Source organism: Amblyomma americanum, chromosome 1, assembly GCF_052857255.1.
Source record: "Amblyomma americanum isolate KBUSLIRL-KWMA chromosome 1, ASM5285725v1, whole genome shotgun sequence".
In the NCBI taxonomy this organism is placed as follows: domain Eukaryota; kingdom Metazoa; phylum Arthropoda; class Arachnida; order Ixodida; family Ixodidae; genus Amblyomma; species Amblyomma americanum.
This window is the reverse complement of record NC_135497.1, coordinates 421,748,310-421,763,014: the sequence shown is the minus strand read 5'-3', so window position 1 is coordinate 421,763,014 and position 14,705 is coordinate 421,748,310. Positions and strand designations below refer to the sequence as shown.

At 59.0% G+C, this 14,705-nt stretch overlaps 1 protein-coding gene across 1 annotated transcript in view; it reads left to right on the top strand.

The window, feature by feature from the left end:
- The window catches only part of LOC144124696 (uncharacterized), a 189,419-nt gene that overhangs the window by 90,991 nt on the left and 83,723 nt on the right, over nucleotides 1-14,705 (top strand). The window contains exons 5-7 of the mRNA XM_077657534.1: nucleotides 12-16; nucleotides 8,625-8,629; nucleotides 8,673-8,796. Of these exons, the coding sequence (XP_077513660.1) occupies nucleotides 12-16; nucleotides 8,625-8,629; nucleotides 8,673-8,796 (134 nt within the window). The remainder of the gene's footprint in view (nucleotides 1-11; nucleotides 17-8,624; nucleotides 8,630-8,672; nucleotides 8,797-14,705) is intronic.

Sequence of the window (14,705 nt, the reverse complement as noted above, 5' to 3'; positions counted from 1 at the left end):
AGCAGCAGCAGCAGCAGCAGCAGCAGCAGCAGCAGCAGCAGCAGCAGCAGCAGCAGCAGCAGCAGCAGCAGCAGCAGCAGCAGCAGCAGCAGCAGCAGCAGCAGCAGCAGCAGCAGCAGCAGCAGCAGCAGCAGCAGCAGCAGCAGCAGCAGCAGCAGCAGCAGCAGCAGCAGCAGCAGCAGCAGCAGCAGCAGCAGCAGCAGCAGCAGCAGCAGCAGCAGCAGCAGCAGCAGCAGCAGCAGCAGCAGCAGCAGCAGCAGCAGCAGCAGCAGCAGCAGCAGCAGCAGCAGCAGCAGCAGCAGCAGCAGCAGCAGCAGCAGCAGCAGCAGCAGCAGCAGCAGCAGCAGCAGCAGCAGCAGCAGCAGCAGCAGCAGCAGCAGCAGCAGCAGCAGCAGCAGCAGCAGCAGCAGCAGCAGCAGCAGCAGCAGCAGCAGCAGCAGCAGCAGCAGCAGCAGCAGCAGCAGCAGCAGCAGCAGCAGCAGCAGCAGCAGCAGCAGCAGCAGCAGCAGCAGCAGCAGCAGCAGCAGCAGCAGCAGCAGCAGCAGCAGCAGCAGCAGCAGCAGCAGCAGCAGCAGCAGCAGCAGCAGCAGCAGCAGCAGCAGCAGCAGCAGCAGCAGCAGCAGCAGCAGCAGCAGCAGCAGCAGCAGCAGCAGCAGCAGCAGCAGCAGCAGCAGCAGCAGCAGCAGCAGCAGCAGCAGCAGCAGCAGCAGCAGCAGCAGCAGCAGCAGCAGCAGCAGCAGCAGCAGCAGCAGCAGCAGCAGCAGCAGCAGCAGCAGCAGCAGCAGCAGCAGCAGCAGCAGCAGCAGCAGCAGCAGCAGCAGCAGCAGCAGCAGCAGCAGCAGCAGCAGCAGCAGCAGCAGCAGCAGCAGCAGCAGCAGCAGCAGCAGCAGCAGCAGCAGCAGCAGCAGCAGCAGCAGCAGCAGCAGCAGCAGCAGCAGCAGCAGCAGCAGCAGCAGCAGCAGCAGCAGCAGCAGCAGCAGCAGCAGCAGCAGCAGCAGCAGCAGCAGCAGCAGCAGCAGCAGCAGCAGCAGCAGCAGCAGCAGCAGCAGCAGCAGCAGCAGCAGCAGCAGCAGCAGCAGCAGCAGCAGCAGCAGCAGCAGCAGCAGCAGCAGCAGCAGCAGCAGCAGCAGCAGCAGCAGCAGCAGCAGCAGCAGCAGCAGCAGCAGCAGCAGCAGCAGCAGCAGCAGCAGCAGCAGCAGCAGCAGCAGCAGCAGCAGCAGCAGCAGCAGCAGCAGCAGCAGCAGCAGCAGCAGCAGCAGCAGCAGCAGCAGCAGCAGCAGCAGCAGCAGCAGCAGCAGCAGCAGCAGCAGCAGCAGCAGCAGCAGCAGCAGCAGCAGCAGCAGCAGCAGCAGCAGCAGCAGCAGCAGCAGCAGCAGCAGCAGCAGCAGCAGCAGCAGCAGCAGCAGCAGCAGCAGCAGCAGCAGCAGCAGCAGCAGCAGCAGCAGCAGCAGCAGCAGCAGCAGCAGCAGCAGCAGCAGCAGCAGCAGCAGCAGCAGCAGCAGCAGCAGCAGCAGCAGCAGCAGCAGCAGCAGCAGCAGCAGCAGCAGCAGCAGCAGCAGCAGCAGCAGCAGCAGCAGCAGCAGCAGCAGCAGCAGCAGCAGCAGCAGCAGCAGCAGCAGCAGCAGCAGCAGCAGCAGCAGCAGCAGCAGCAGCAGCAGCAGCAGCAGCAGCAGCAGCAGCAGCAGCAGCAGCAGCAGCAGCAGCAGCAGCAGCAGCAGCAGCAGCAGCAGCAGCAGCAGCAGCAGCAGCAGCAGCAGCAGCAGCAGCAGCAGCAGCAGCAGCAGCAGCAGCAGCAGCAGCAGCAGCAGCAGCAGCAGCAGCAGCAGCAGCAGCAGCAGCAGCAGCAGCAGCAGCAGCAGCAGCAGCAGCAGCAGCAGCAGCAGCAGCAGCAGCAGCAGCAGCAGCAGCAGCAGCAGCAGCAGCAGCAGCAGCAGCAGCAGCAGCAGCAGCAGCAGCAGCAGCAGCAGCAGCAGCAGCAGCAGCAGCAGCAGCAGCAGCAGCAGCAGCAGCAGCAGCAGCAGCAGCAGCAGCAGCAGCAGCAGCAGCAGCAGCAGCAGCAGCAGCAGCAGCAGCAGCAGCAGCAGCAGCAGCAGCAGCAGCAGCAGCAGCAGCAGCAGCAGCAGCAGCAGCAGCAGCAGCAGCAGCAGCAGCAGCAGCAGCAGCAGCAGCAGCAGCAGCAGCAGCAGCAGCAGCAGCAGCAGCAGCAGCAGCAGCAGCAGCAGCAGCAGCAGCAGCAGCAGCAGCAGCAGCAGCAGCAGCAGCAGCAGCAGCAGCAGCAGCAGCAGCAGCAGCAGCAGCAGCAGCAGCAGCAGCAGCAGCAGCAGCAGCAGCAGCAGCAGCAGCAGCAGCAGCAGCAGCAGCAGCAGCAGCAGCAGCAGCAGCAGCAGCAGCAGCAGCAGCAGCAGCAGCAGCAGCAGCAGCAGCAGCAGCAGCAGCAGCAGCAGCAGCAGCAGCAGCAGCAGCAGCAGCAGCAGCAGCAGCAGCAGCAGCAGCAGCAGCAGCAGCAGCAGCAGCAGCAGCAGCAGCAGCAGCAGCAGCAGCAGCAGCAGCAGCAGCAGCAGCAGCAGCAGCAGCAGCAGCAGCAGCAGCAGCAGCAGCAGCAGCAGCAGCAGCAGCAGCAGCAGCAGCAGCAGCAGCAGCAGCAGCAGCAGCAGCAGCAGCAGCAGCAGCAGCAGCAGCAGCAGCAGCAGCAGCAGCAGCAGCAGCAGCAGCAGCAGCAGCAGCAGCAGCAGCAGCAGCAGCAGCAGCAGCAGCAGCAGCAGCAGCAGCAGCAGCAGCAGCAGCAGCAGCAGCAGCAGCAGCAGCAGCAGCAGCAGCAGCAGCAGCAGCAGCAGCAGCAGCAGCAGCAGCAGCAGCAGCAGCAGCAGCAGCAGCAGCAGCAGCAGCAGCAGCAGCAGCAGCAGCAGCAGCAGCAGCAGCAGCAGCAGCAGCAGCAGCAGCAGCAGCAGCAGCAGCAGCAGCAGCAGCAGCAGCAGCAGCAGCAGCAGCAGCAGCAGCAGCAGCAGCAGCAGCAGCAGCAGCAGCAGCAGCAGCAGCAGCAGCAGCAGCAGCAGCAGCAGCAGCAGCAGCAGCAGCAGCAGCAGCAGCAGCAGCAGCAGCAGCAGCAGCAGCAGCAGCAGCAGCAGCAGCAGCAGCAGCAGCAGCAGCAGCAGCAGCAGCAGCAGCAGCAGCAGCAGCAGCAGCAGCAGCAGCAGCAGCAGCAGCAGCAGCAGCAGCAGCAGCAGCAGCAGCAGCAGCAGCAGCAGCAGCAGCAGCAGCAGCAGCAGCAGCAGCAGCAGCAGCAGCAGCAGCAGCAGCAGCAGCAGCAGCAGCAGCAGCAGCAGCAGCAGCAGCAGCAGCAGCAGCAGCAGCAGCAGCAGCAGCAGCAGCAGCAGCAGCAGCAGCAGCAGCAGCAGCAGCAGCAGCAGCAGCAGCAGCAGCAGCAGCAGCAGCAGCAGCAGCAGCAGCAGCAGCAGCAGCAGCAGCAGCAGCAGCAGCAGCAGCAGCAGCAGCAGCAGCAGCAGCAGCAGCAGCAGCAGCAGCAGCAGCAGCAGCAGCAGCAGCAGCAGCAGCAGCAGCAGCAGCAGCAGCAGCAGCAGCAGCAGCAGCAGCAGCAGCAGCAGCAGCAGCAGCAGCAGCAGCAGCAGCAGCAGCAGCAGCAGCAGCAGCAGCAGCAGCAGCAGCAGCAGCAGCAGCAGCAGCAGCAGCAGCAGCAGCAGCAGCAGCAGCAGCAGCAGCAGCAGCAGCAGCAGCAGCAGCAGCAGCAGCAGCAGCAGCAGCAGCAGCAGCAGCAGCAGCAGCAGCAGCAGCAGCAGCAGCAGCAGCAGCAGCAGCAGCAGCAGCAGCAGCAGCAGCAGCAGCAGCAGCAGCAGCAGCAGCAGCAGCAGCAGCAGCAGCAGCAGCAGCAGCAGCAGCAGCAGCAGCAGCAGCAGCAGCAGCAGCAGCAGCAGCAGCAGCAGCAGCAGCAGCAGCAGCAGCAGCAGCAGCAGCAGCAGCAGCAGCAGCAGCAGCAGCAGCAGCAGCAGCAGCAGCAGCAGCAGCAGCAGCAGCAGCAGCAGCAGCAGCAGCAGCAGCAGCAGCAGCAGCAGCAGCAGCAGCAGCAGCAGCAGCAGCAGCAGCAGCAGCAGCAGCAGCAGCAGCAGCAGCAGCAGCAGCAGCAGCAGCAGCAGCAGCAGCAGCAGCAGCAGCAGCAGCAGCAGCAGCAGCAGCAGCAGCAGCAGCAGCAGCAGCAGCAGCAGCAGCAGCAGCAGCAGCAGCAGCAGCAGCAGCAGCAGCAGCAGCAGCAGCAGCAGCAGCAGCAGCAGCAGCAGCAGCAGCAGCAGCAGCAGCAGCAGCAGCAGCAGCAGCAGCAGCAGCAGCAGCAGCAGCAGCAGCAGCAGCAGCAGCAGCAGCAGCAGCAGCAGCAGCAGCAGCAGCAGCAGCAGCAGCAGCAGCAGCAGCAGCAGCAGCAGCAGCAGCAGCAGCAGCAGCAGCAGCAGCAGCAGCAGCAGCAGCAGCAGCAGCAGCAGCAGCAGCAGCAGCAGCAGCAGCAGCAGCAGCAGCAGCAGCAGCAGCAGCAGCAGCAGCAGCAGCAGCAGCAGCAGCAGCAGCAGCAGCAGCAGCAGCAGCAGCAGCAGCAGCAGCAGCAGCAGCAGCAGCAGCAGCAGCAGCAGCAGCAGCAGCAGCAGCAGCAGCAGCAGCAGCAGCAGCAGCAGCAGCAGCAGCAGCAGCAGCAGCAGCAGCAGCAGCAGCAGCAGCAGCAGCAGCAGCAGCAGCAGCAGCAGCAGCAGCAGCAGCAGCAGCAGCAGCAGCAGCAGCAGCAGCAGCAGCAGCAGCAGCAGCAGCAGCAGCAGCAGCAGCAGCAGCAGCAGCAGCAGCAGCAGCAGCAGCAGCAGCAGCAGCAGCAGCAGCAGCAGCAGCAGCAGCAGCAGCAGCAGCAGCAGCAGCAGCAGCAGCAGCAGCAGCAGCAGCAGCAGCAGCAGCAGCAGCAGCAGCAGCAGCAGCAGCAGCAGCAGCAGCAGCAGCAGCAGCAGCAGCAGCAGCAGCAGCAGCAGCAGCAGCAGCAGCAGCAGCAGCAGCAGCAGCAGCAGCAGCAGCAGCAGCAGCAGCAGCAGCAGCAGCAGCAGCAGCAGCAGCAGCAGCAGCAGCAGCAGCAGCAGCAGCAGCAGCAGCAGCAGCAGCAGCAGCAGCAGCAGCAGCAGCAGCAGCAGCAGCAGCAGCAGCAGCAGCAGCAGCAGCAGCAGCAGCAGCAGCAGCAGCAGCAGCAGCAGCAGCAGCAGCAGCAGCAGCAGCAGCAGCAGCAGCAGCAGCAGCAGCAGCAGCAGCAGCAGCAGCAGCAGCAGCAGCAGCAGCAGCAGCAGCAGCAGCAGCAGCAGCAGCAGCAGCAGCAGCAGCAGCAGCAGCAGCAGCAGCAGCAGCAGCAGCAGCAGCAGCAGCAGCAGCAGCAGCAGCAGCAGCAGCAGCAGCAGCAGCAGCAGCAGCAGCAGCAGCAGCAGCAGCAGCAGCAGCAGCAGCAGCAGCAGCAGCAGCAGCAGCAGCAGCAGCAGCAGCAGCAGCAGCAGCAGCAGCAGCAGCAGCAGCAGCAGCAGCAGCAGCAGCAGCAGCAGCAGCAGCAGCAGCAGCAGCAGCAGCAGCAGCAGCAGCAGCAGCAGCAGCAGCAGCAGCAGCAGCAGCAGCAGCAGCAGCAGCAGCAGCAGCAGCAGCAGCAGCAGCAGCAGCAGCAGCAGCAGCAGCAGCAGCAGCAGCAGCAGCAGCAGCAGCAGCAGCAGCAGCAGCAGCAGCAGCAGCAGCAGCAGCAGCAGCAGCAGCAGCAGCAGCAGCAGCAGCAGCAGCAGCAGCAGCAGCAGCAGCAGCAGCAGCAGCAGCAGCAGCAGCAGCAGCAGCAGCAGCAGCAGCAGCAGCAGCAGCAGCAGCAGCAGCAGCAGCAGCAGCAGCAGCAGCAGCAGCAGCAGCAGCAGCAGCAGCAGCAGCAGCAGCAGCAGCAGCAGCAGCAGCAGCAGCAGCAGCAGCAGCAGCAGCAGCAGCAGCAGCAGCAGCAGCAGCAGCAGCAGCAGCAGCAGCAGCAGCAGCAGCAGCAGCAGCAGCAGCAGCAGCAGCAGCAGCAGCAGCAGCAGCAGCAGCAGCAGCAGCAGCAGCAGCAGCAGCAGCAGCAGCAGCAGCAGCAGCAGCAGCAGCAGCAGCAGCAGCAGCAGCAGCAGCAGCAGCAGCAGCAGCAGCAGCAGCAGCAGCAGCAGCAGCAGCAGCAGCAGCAGCAGCAGCAGCAGCAGCAGCAGCAGCAGCAGCAGCAGCAGCAGCAGCAGCAGCAGCAGCAGCAGCAGCAGCAGCAGCAGCAGCAGCAGCAGCAGCAGCAGCAGCAGCAGCAGCAGCAGCAGCAGCAGCAGCAGCAGCAGCAGCAGCAGCAGCAGCAGCAGCAGCAGCAGCAGCAGCAGCAGCAGCAGCAGCAGCAGCAGCAGCAGCAGCAGCAGCAGCAGCAGCAGCAGCAGCAGCAGCAGCAGCAGCAGCAGCAGCAGCAGCAGCAGCAGCAGCAGCAGCAGCAGCAGCAGCAGCAGCAGCAGCAGCAGCAGCAGCAGCAGCAGCAGCAGCAGCAGCAGCAGCAGCAGCAGCAGCAGCAGCAGCAGCAGCAGCAGCAGCAGCAGCAGCAGCAGCAGCAGCAGCAGCAGCAGCAGCAGCAGCAGCAGCAGCAGCAGCAGCAGCAGCAGCAGCAGCAGCAGCAGCAGCAGCAGCAGCAGCAGCAGCAGCAGCAGCAGCAGCAGCAGCAGCAGCAGCAGCAGCAGCAGCAGCAGCAGCAGCAGCAGCAGCAGCAGCAGCAGCAGCAGCAGCAGCAGCAGCAGCAGCAGCAGCAGCAGCAGCAGCAGCAGCAGCAGCAGCAGCAGCAGCAGCAGCAGCAGCAGCAGCAGCAGCAGCAGCAGCAGCAGCAGCAGCAGCAGCAGCAGCAGCAGCAGCAGCAGCAGCAGCAGCAGCAGCAGCAGCAGCAGCAGCAGCAGCAGCAGCAGCAGCAGCAGCAGCAGCAGCAGCAGCAGCAGCAGCAGCAGCAGCAGCAGCAGCAGCAGCAGCAGCAGCAGCAGCAGCAGCAGCAGCAGCAGCAGCAGCAGCAGCAGCAGCAGCAGCAGCAGCAGCAGCAGCAGCAGCAGCAGCAGCAGCAGCAGCAGCAGCAGCAGCAGCAGCAGCAGCAGCAGCAGCAGCAGCAGCAGCAGCAGCAGCAGCAGCAGCAGCAGCAGCAGCAGCAGCAGCAGCAGCAGCAGCAGCAGCAGCAGCAGCAGCAGCAGCAGCAGCAGCAGCAGCAGCAGCAGCAGCAGCAGCAGCAGCAGCAGCAGCAGCAGCAGCAGCAGCAGCAGCAGCAGCAGCAGCAGCAGCAGCAGCAGCAGCAGCAGCAGCAGCAGCAGCAGCAGCAGCAGCAGCAGCAGCAGCAGCAGCAGCAGCAGCAGCAGCAGCAGCAGCAGCAGCAGCAGCAGCAGCAGCAGCAGCAGCAGCAGCAGCAGCAGCAGCAGCAGCAGCAGCAGCAGCAGCAGCAGCAGCAGCAGCAGCAGCAGCAGCAGCAGCAGCAGCAGCAGCAGCAGCAGCAGCAGCAGCAGCAGCAGCAGCAGCAGCAGCAGCAGCAGCAGCAGCAGCAGCAGCAGCAGCAGCAGCAGCAGCAGCAGCAGCAGCAGCAGCAGCAGCAGCAGCAGCAGCAGCAGCAGCAGCAGCAGCAGCAGCAGCAGCAGCAGCAGCAGCAGCAGCAGCAGCAGCAGCAGCAGCAGCAGCAGCAGCAGCAGCAGCAGCAGCAGCAGCAGCAGCAGCAGCAGCAGCAGCAGCAGCAGCAGCAGCAGCAGCAGCAGCAGCAGCAGCAGCAGCAGCAGCAGCAGCAGCAGCAGCAGCAGCAGCAGCAGCAGCAGCAGCAGCAGCAGCAGCAGCAGCAGCAGCAGCAGCAGCAGCAGCAGCAGCAGCAGCAGCAGCAGCAGCAGCAGCAGCAGCAGCAGCAGCAGCAGCAGCAGCAGCAGCAGCAGCAGCAGCAGCAGCAGCAGCAGCAGCAGCAGCAGCAGCAGCAGCAGCAGCAGCAGCAGCAGCAGCAGCAGCAGCAGCAGCAGCAGCAGCAGCAGCAGCAGCAGCAGCAGCAGCAGCAGCAGCAGCAGCAGCAGCAGCAGCAGCAGCAGCAGCAGCAGCAGCAGCAGCAGCAGCAGCAGCAGCAGCAGCAGCAGCAGCAGCAGCAGCAGCAGCAGCAGCAGCAGCAGCAGCAGCAGCAGCAGCAGCAGCAGCAGCAGCAGCAGCAGCAGCAGCAGCAGCAGCAGCAGCAGCAGCAGCAGCAGCAGCAGCAGCAGCAGCAGCAGCAGCAGCAGCAGCAGCAGCAGCAGCAGCAGCAGCAGCAGCAGCAGCAGCAGCAGCAGCAGCAGCAGCAGCAGCAGCAGCAGCAGCAGCAGCAGCAGCAGCAGCAGCAGCAGCAGCAGCAGCAGCAGCAGCAGCAGCAGCAGCAGCAGCAGCAGCAGCAGCAGCAGCAGCAGCAGCAGCAGCAGCAGCAGCAGCAGCAGCAGCAGCAGCAGCAGCAGCAGCAGCAGCAGCAGCAGCAGCAGCAGCAGCAGCAGCAGCAGCAGCAGCAGCAGCAGCAGCAGCAGCAGCAGCAGCAGCAGCAGCAGCAGCAGCAGCAGCAGCAGCAGCAGCAGCAGCAGCAGCAGCAGCAGCAGCAGCAGCAGCAGCAGCAGCAGCAGCAGCAGCAGCAGCAGCAGCAGCAGCAGCAGCAGCAGCAGCAGCAGCAGCAGCAGCAGCAGCAGCAGCAGCAGCAGCAGCAGCAGCAGCAGCAGCAGCAGCAGCAGCAGCAGCAGCAGCAGCAGCAGCAGCAGCAGCAGCAGCAGCAGTATTGGGCCAAGAGTGAGTGCCACGGGGATTCGCCATTCGTTCCTGTCGTGCCGCCGAATTGCACGGTACCGCGTTTGTAATTGCGCGAGTGGCCGTAGCATCGTTGTGCGTGATTTTCGGAATCCAGATGAGAAATAGTGCAGCTCCAAAATTGCGCATTCGTGACTTAGATCGCGGCTATTTGAAGCAGGGGCAGGAAAATACAAAGGATGAAGTGAAATGTCTCATTGTCGCTTCAAACCTATGCGGGACTAGTTTGCTCCGAAAGACATAACGGCGCTTGTATTTTTCCGCTTTAACACCCTTGCACTTTATCTCAGCATTTGGCTGAGATATAGCAAGAGTTTAGAAGCAAATTACAAACTGTAGGGTTCCCGTCCTGAAGCCACTCATGCCAGCTGGTTTGTTTGGCTTTGTGCGCTTTTAATGGCTTTTTTTCATCTCGGGACAAATGGGAGCGACTCCTGATAACTTCAGATTTGTGCTCTGAGTGGTTTGCCGTTCTACAGGTTAAACGAGGCCACCAATGAAACGGGACCTTTACTTCGCGGGAAGGGTTCCCACATTGGCCAGCGAAAATTGGAAAGTTCAGGCTAGCAACTGTCGTTGGGTGCAGCTGTGCAAAGACACAAACTTCGTGATTTTCCAGTTCTTATGAGCAAATTTCGGACACCGCAGCGTCCTTCCTGTTACTCTGGCGGCACCTATCCAACTTTATTACCACTCGATATACTTTTACACGTTGAGCAGCCTTATTGTAGCGCAAGAAGTTTTGCGTCAAAGAATAACAAAGCAAAAGCAACAATGTTGGTGATGATTACTCCTGACGTCGTCGAAAACGGTGGCTTATACCGCATACTTCATAAGAAGAGTGTTGGACAGTGTATTGACGTCTTTAGGCTACTGCTCCCTTGTGTGGTTAACGACGACGCAGACAAATCGAGATTCCCTCCTTGCAATTCAAAAGCGGGCATTACGAGCTGTTGGGAAAATACAGTTATTGCGCAGCTGCTGGCCTTTGTTTAGGTCTTATCGAATATTAGAAATAAGTAAACTGCACACATACAAACTATGTCTCGAAATATTACGCCAGTACAAACTAGACAAAATAACCTTCGACACCACCTATCACACTAAACTTAGCACATACGAACTTCGAAAACAATGTAGGGAAACACCTCGTGTACGCAGAAATTATGGTTTTCAGAGGTTAGGATGGCAAATTCCTGACTTAATTAACAAATACCCTATTATTCTGGATACTGCACGCACTACCCCCTCTATACGTAAATACAAAATGTTAATTAAAGCAATGCTCATAAATGAACCTTAAAGATAAAAACTTAACGTATACCTATCACTAGTGTATGTTTTGTAAATATTGCTATGGTCGAATTCTGGTTAATGTATGCTGTGTGTGTTTTGTAAAGCCAGTGTTTTGTAAAGATGTCTTAATATATTGTGTAAAAATACTAAAAGTGTGTTCTATTATGTAATGCTCTTCTTGATTTTGTGTAGCCAGTGGTGCCGCCTGTCATCCGGGTGGCGTGGCCTCGTCAGGCAATGTATGCCTTTTGCCACGTCACCCTGGACAACCTCCTCGTTGTCTGAAATAAATTCTGAATGAATGAATGAATACTGGAAGAATATCGTCCCCCGAAGTGTCGTCGGAGCTTTGCTCTTAGGGTCTGCCTGCGCTGTCCCCTGCTCCACAATATACGGGGGCTGTGAACTCTCCTTGCGGCGGCGGAACGCAAGGTCGCTGTGGGCGTCCTTCACACGGGGGCGCTGTTCCAGGCGCTCTGGTGGCCTCTTTCTCTGGACAAGCAGCATCGCAACGAGGGATAAACTTGGGAACCGACGCGTAGCAACATCTCCGTTTAATGAGACAGCACTGCTTCGCGAACCGTACTGGTTTGCGGCCCAGGAGGTACTAGAAAATATTTCCGGGGGATCATTCCGTGCGGCGATTTATTGTAGCCTACAGGAGCCTACGTCAGTGTTAAGCTAATCATAACTAAATGACAATTAGAAATTATTCAGTCAATGATATGACTAAAACCAATAAATAGGTTATTAGAGACATTTATTTAAATTCACTGCTTTGCTTGTTCTATCCCGATCAAAACGCACGACAGAATTTTTTGTCGCGCATCTGTCGCGCGACACAATTTTGTGTCGCAAGACAAGCTGTCTTGTCGTGCCTTGTGTCGTGCTACAAGCTTCGTGTCGTGGGTTCTTTCGCGCGACAAAGTTGCATGTAGTAGGTTCTGCCGCACGACAGACATCTTTCCTGCATTTTGTCGTGAGAAGAAGGTCCCTGTCGCAGCATTTGTCGCGCGACAGGTTTCTGTCGCAGCTCCTGTCGCGCGACAGAGGGAGTCGTGCCGCGCGACAGAGATTGCGTGCCTCAGCAAATTTGCCTGTCGTGGGTTCAGTCGCGCGACAGACTTCTATCAGGCCTCTTTTCACGCAACAAAAGTACCTGTCGTGCGGCCTGTCGCGCGACACAACGGCTTGTCGTGGGATATGCCGCGCGACAGATACCTGTCGTGGATTGTGCCGCGCGATAGGTACCTATCGTGGGATGTGTCATACGACAGATTCCTGGTGAGGGTAATTGTTTTACTGCAGAATTCTAGAAATACTGTCGTGCTGTCGTGTGACAGCGATAGGATCAAATTGACCAAAGATGCTTCAAAGCGCGTTCACTGTGGCGTGTCGCGAAGAGGATGCGAGGTGCTCTGGAATGTTGGTGACGGGCACCGAGCGAAATGAAGTGCTCATTCACATTGGCGAATCGAGTTTTCAACTGGCTTCCCGCGACCTGGCTCTCTCACCGGACGAGAATTGGCTTAGAGGAGAGGCACTGCTCGAGCAATCACCTAATTTCCTTCTGTTCCCACATGACTATGTGACGAAAGTAGTGCATGCTCAAGAGTATAATGCGGCTTTGAAAGCCCAAAAAGCTGTAATGCACAAGCGACGAAGCCAGCGGTGCCTGCGTATCCGCACGCACTTGCGGTGGCGGCATGTAGCTACAGCCACGACAGCGCCTGCACACCAATCGGTGCGCGCAAGTCGAATGGCGCTACTGAAAGTCAGTGTTCTCTTGGCTTCTGTGACATGTTCAAGCCATGTAACATAATGTACCGCTACTACTACATGCGCAGAAAAGGCCAAGGACACTTCTATGCGTCGCGGAAAAGAATGTCGTTAATCGTCAATCAGGGAAAATTCCTTGCCATAACCATCCGGCTACACAAAGGCAGCATGTGTGTACATGCACGCAGTTTTCTGTATAAATGTTCAAAGCAACCCCGATATCATTTTTCCGCGTTTCAGTTTTAAGAGCGTCAGCTCTTACTAACGTTTGTCAAGGACACGTCTGTCTGCAGGGAAGGTCAAATTGGCCAAGACTGTTACCACACTATATCACATAGCAACAGCGGGCGCGTAGAGCCTCAGTTGTCACAGATACCTTCGATACGTTTTACATATGCCAGTATAGCGGCTATCGAAGTGGAACCCCGGGGACCCCAATTTGCATCAAATTTGGGGGCCGCCCGTTTGACGCATAACCATCTAAGTGGTGTCATTTGACTTGTCATGTTCCTGAGGATAAAATATTTAGATGAAGCCCAAAATATGTGTGGGATTCGCACCGATGACCTTTTCGCCCCCAAACCGTGCATTCCGGGGACTTCCAGACAGCCATAAGGCCTAATCGTTTGTCGCAGAGGGTTCCGGATGCGGTCAAACAATTCGTCTTGTTGTAATGGACACGCTTATAAAATTCGTTAACTGATATATAAGGAGGAAACATACCGGATATGGAGAAGGTGGCTGTAAATCGCAATAGTAGTGCAAAATCTTTGAAGTAGATGACGCTGCTTATATCTTAGAACAAATGTTTCCGAAACAAAACGCCCTCAGATGTTTGTATTTTGTCTTCTACACGTTTTTTGCTGAGCACCCCGATCTAGAACCCCGATCTAAACACTTGAAGCTCTCGTAGCTAACGTTCTGAAGTCCAACGCTGATGCAGTGTTGGCGGAGAATTTTTTTAGCGGCAGTGACGTGGTGCTTATCATAAAATAGCAAAAAAAATACTTTACGACGTCGTTCATTGCCTTCACTGAAAATTTCATGACGGTGACACGAAAATGTCGCTAAATATAGACAGCACCGTATGCAGCCGAAGGTGAAATGCGGCGGCCGGCGAGTTTGCACCGATTTGATTCTCGGTCGAAATGAGAATAAAGTCTTGGGACTGACGTCAACCGCGCGCTTTAAAGAGTTTCGCCTGCTTTGACACAGTCTAGCTCCTGTGCACCCGCGCTCGGTCCTCTAAACTACTCTGGTCCCAGTGTGACTGTGTGCTATGACAATCTGAGCGAAAAGGAGGATGTCGGGGGGTTTTGATGTGCACCACGGGCATGCAGTTGAACGACATGATAACGTACGGGCGCGCATGCCAGCCTGAATACCGGCCGCCAGCGTCAGAAAAATGCGACCGTAATGTTTGTTCAAGTCCATACTATGCCGTCGGATGGAGTATCGTTGGCCAATATCGAGTCGTTGGTAGAAGCGATAACAGGAATACAAACAAATGTCTCCCCACGGCGCCTTTAATTGCTGCTGCTCAATCGCGGCTCTCCTGGCCTCAGCTGGCTCCGCTCCTGAAGGTGTCGCGGAAACCGACCATATCTTTGTTTTACTATGAGACGAGGTTCACAGTAAAACGACGACGAGAGCAGCACCTCAGCGCTAGCCAGTTTCGAAGTGCACTCAGCTGCTGCATCGATGTGAAACCGCCTAGGCTTAGCGACGACTAGGGCAGCCAGGGGGTAGCGCGTAGTTCATTGCCCGGCGCGCCCGCGGGCGGCGTCGTTCCCGAAAGCTCGCCTCGCTCACTCCGGCTGACTCACTGATTGGCTCAACAGCTTGAGACCTTCACTCGGAAGGCTGGAAAATCGAGAAGCGAGCGACTGGCGCTGTGACTGAGCGATACTTTATGCCCACGTTTGCAGTACTGGTGAACAACCTTTAACGCCCATATGCTTGGGTTATCGGCTGCGTTGCGGCGAGTCTTAGTTAAGATCGTCCGCGACGCCATCGTCACCGTCCGTGACGCACAGGCTGAGAACTTCAATTCCAGTACGTGCCGAAACAGCTCGTATTTATCGCAACGATACGAACTCGAAAACACGGCTGCTTCGATGCGCTAGTGGGCTCTTGCTTGTTAAACTACATGCTATCAGGATGCGGCGAGTGCTAGCCGCTGTTGCATATTGGCTAAAGTGAGACGCAAGTATCGACGTAGTTTCGTAACGCAGTTGATATTAAATCAATCCGCTTGTACTGGTCACCGATTAAGCTGTTAAGTTTAATGATCTCCGGTGAGCGTGCCAGTGTCGCGCAAATTAATGCATCGCAGCTACTCTCCATCGTGCCAATTGCGTTCAACTTATCCAAGATATTCGCCAGCTTGAGATACGGCGCTTTTCTTCGCTGTTTTTGTCGCAACTTAGTGATTTTATCTCGCATCAAACGAAATTGCATTCTGTCAACACCGTCGTCTGCTCCGTCGTCTGCTTGGGCATCCGGGTCACTTCAGGGGATCACAGGATCGCAGCTTCTACAAACGACATGCCTGAAAAAGTAACTGAAAGCGCTTTAGTATTCTTAAATAATCTAAAAATAATTTAAAATAAATGCAGTGTCTTTGTTGTGAATATATTATAAATATTCATGGTTTAAAAAACAAATTTTTTTGTCGGTTGCAATTTTTCACCGACACGTAAGCGCAGCCGTAGGGGCCATTGCAGCGCAACTGACGCGTCGTGTTTTGTATTATTTGCCTCTTTGAGGCAATGCTTGAGTACTTGTACGGCGGACACGTGTGAAGAACTCATTCA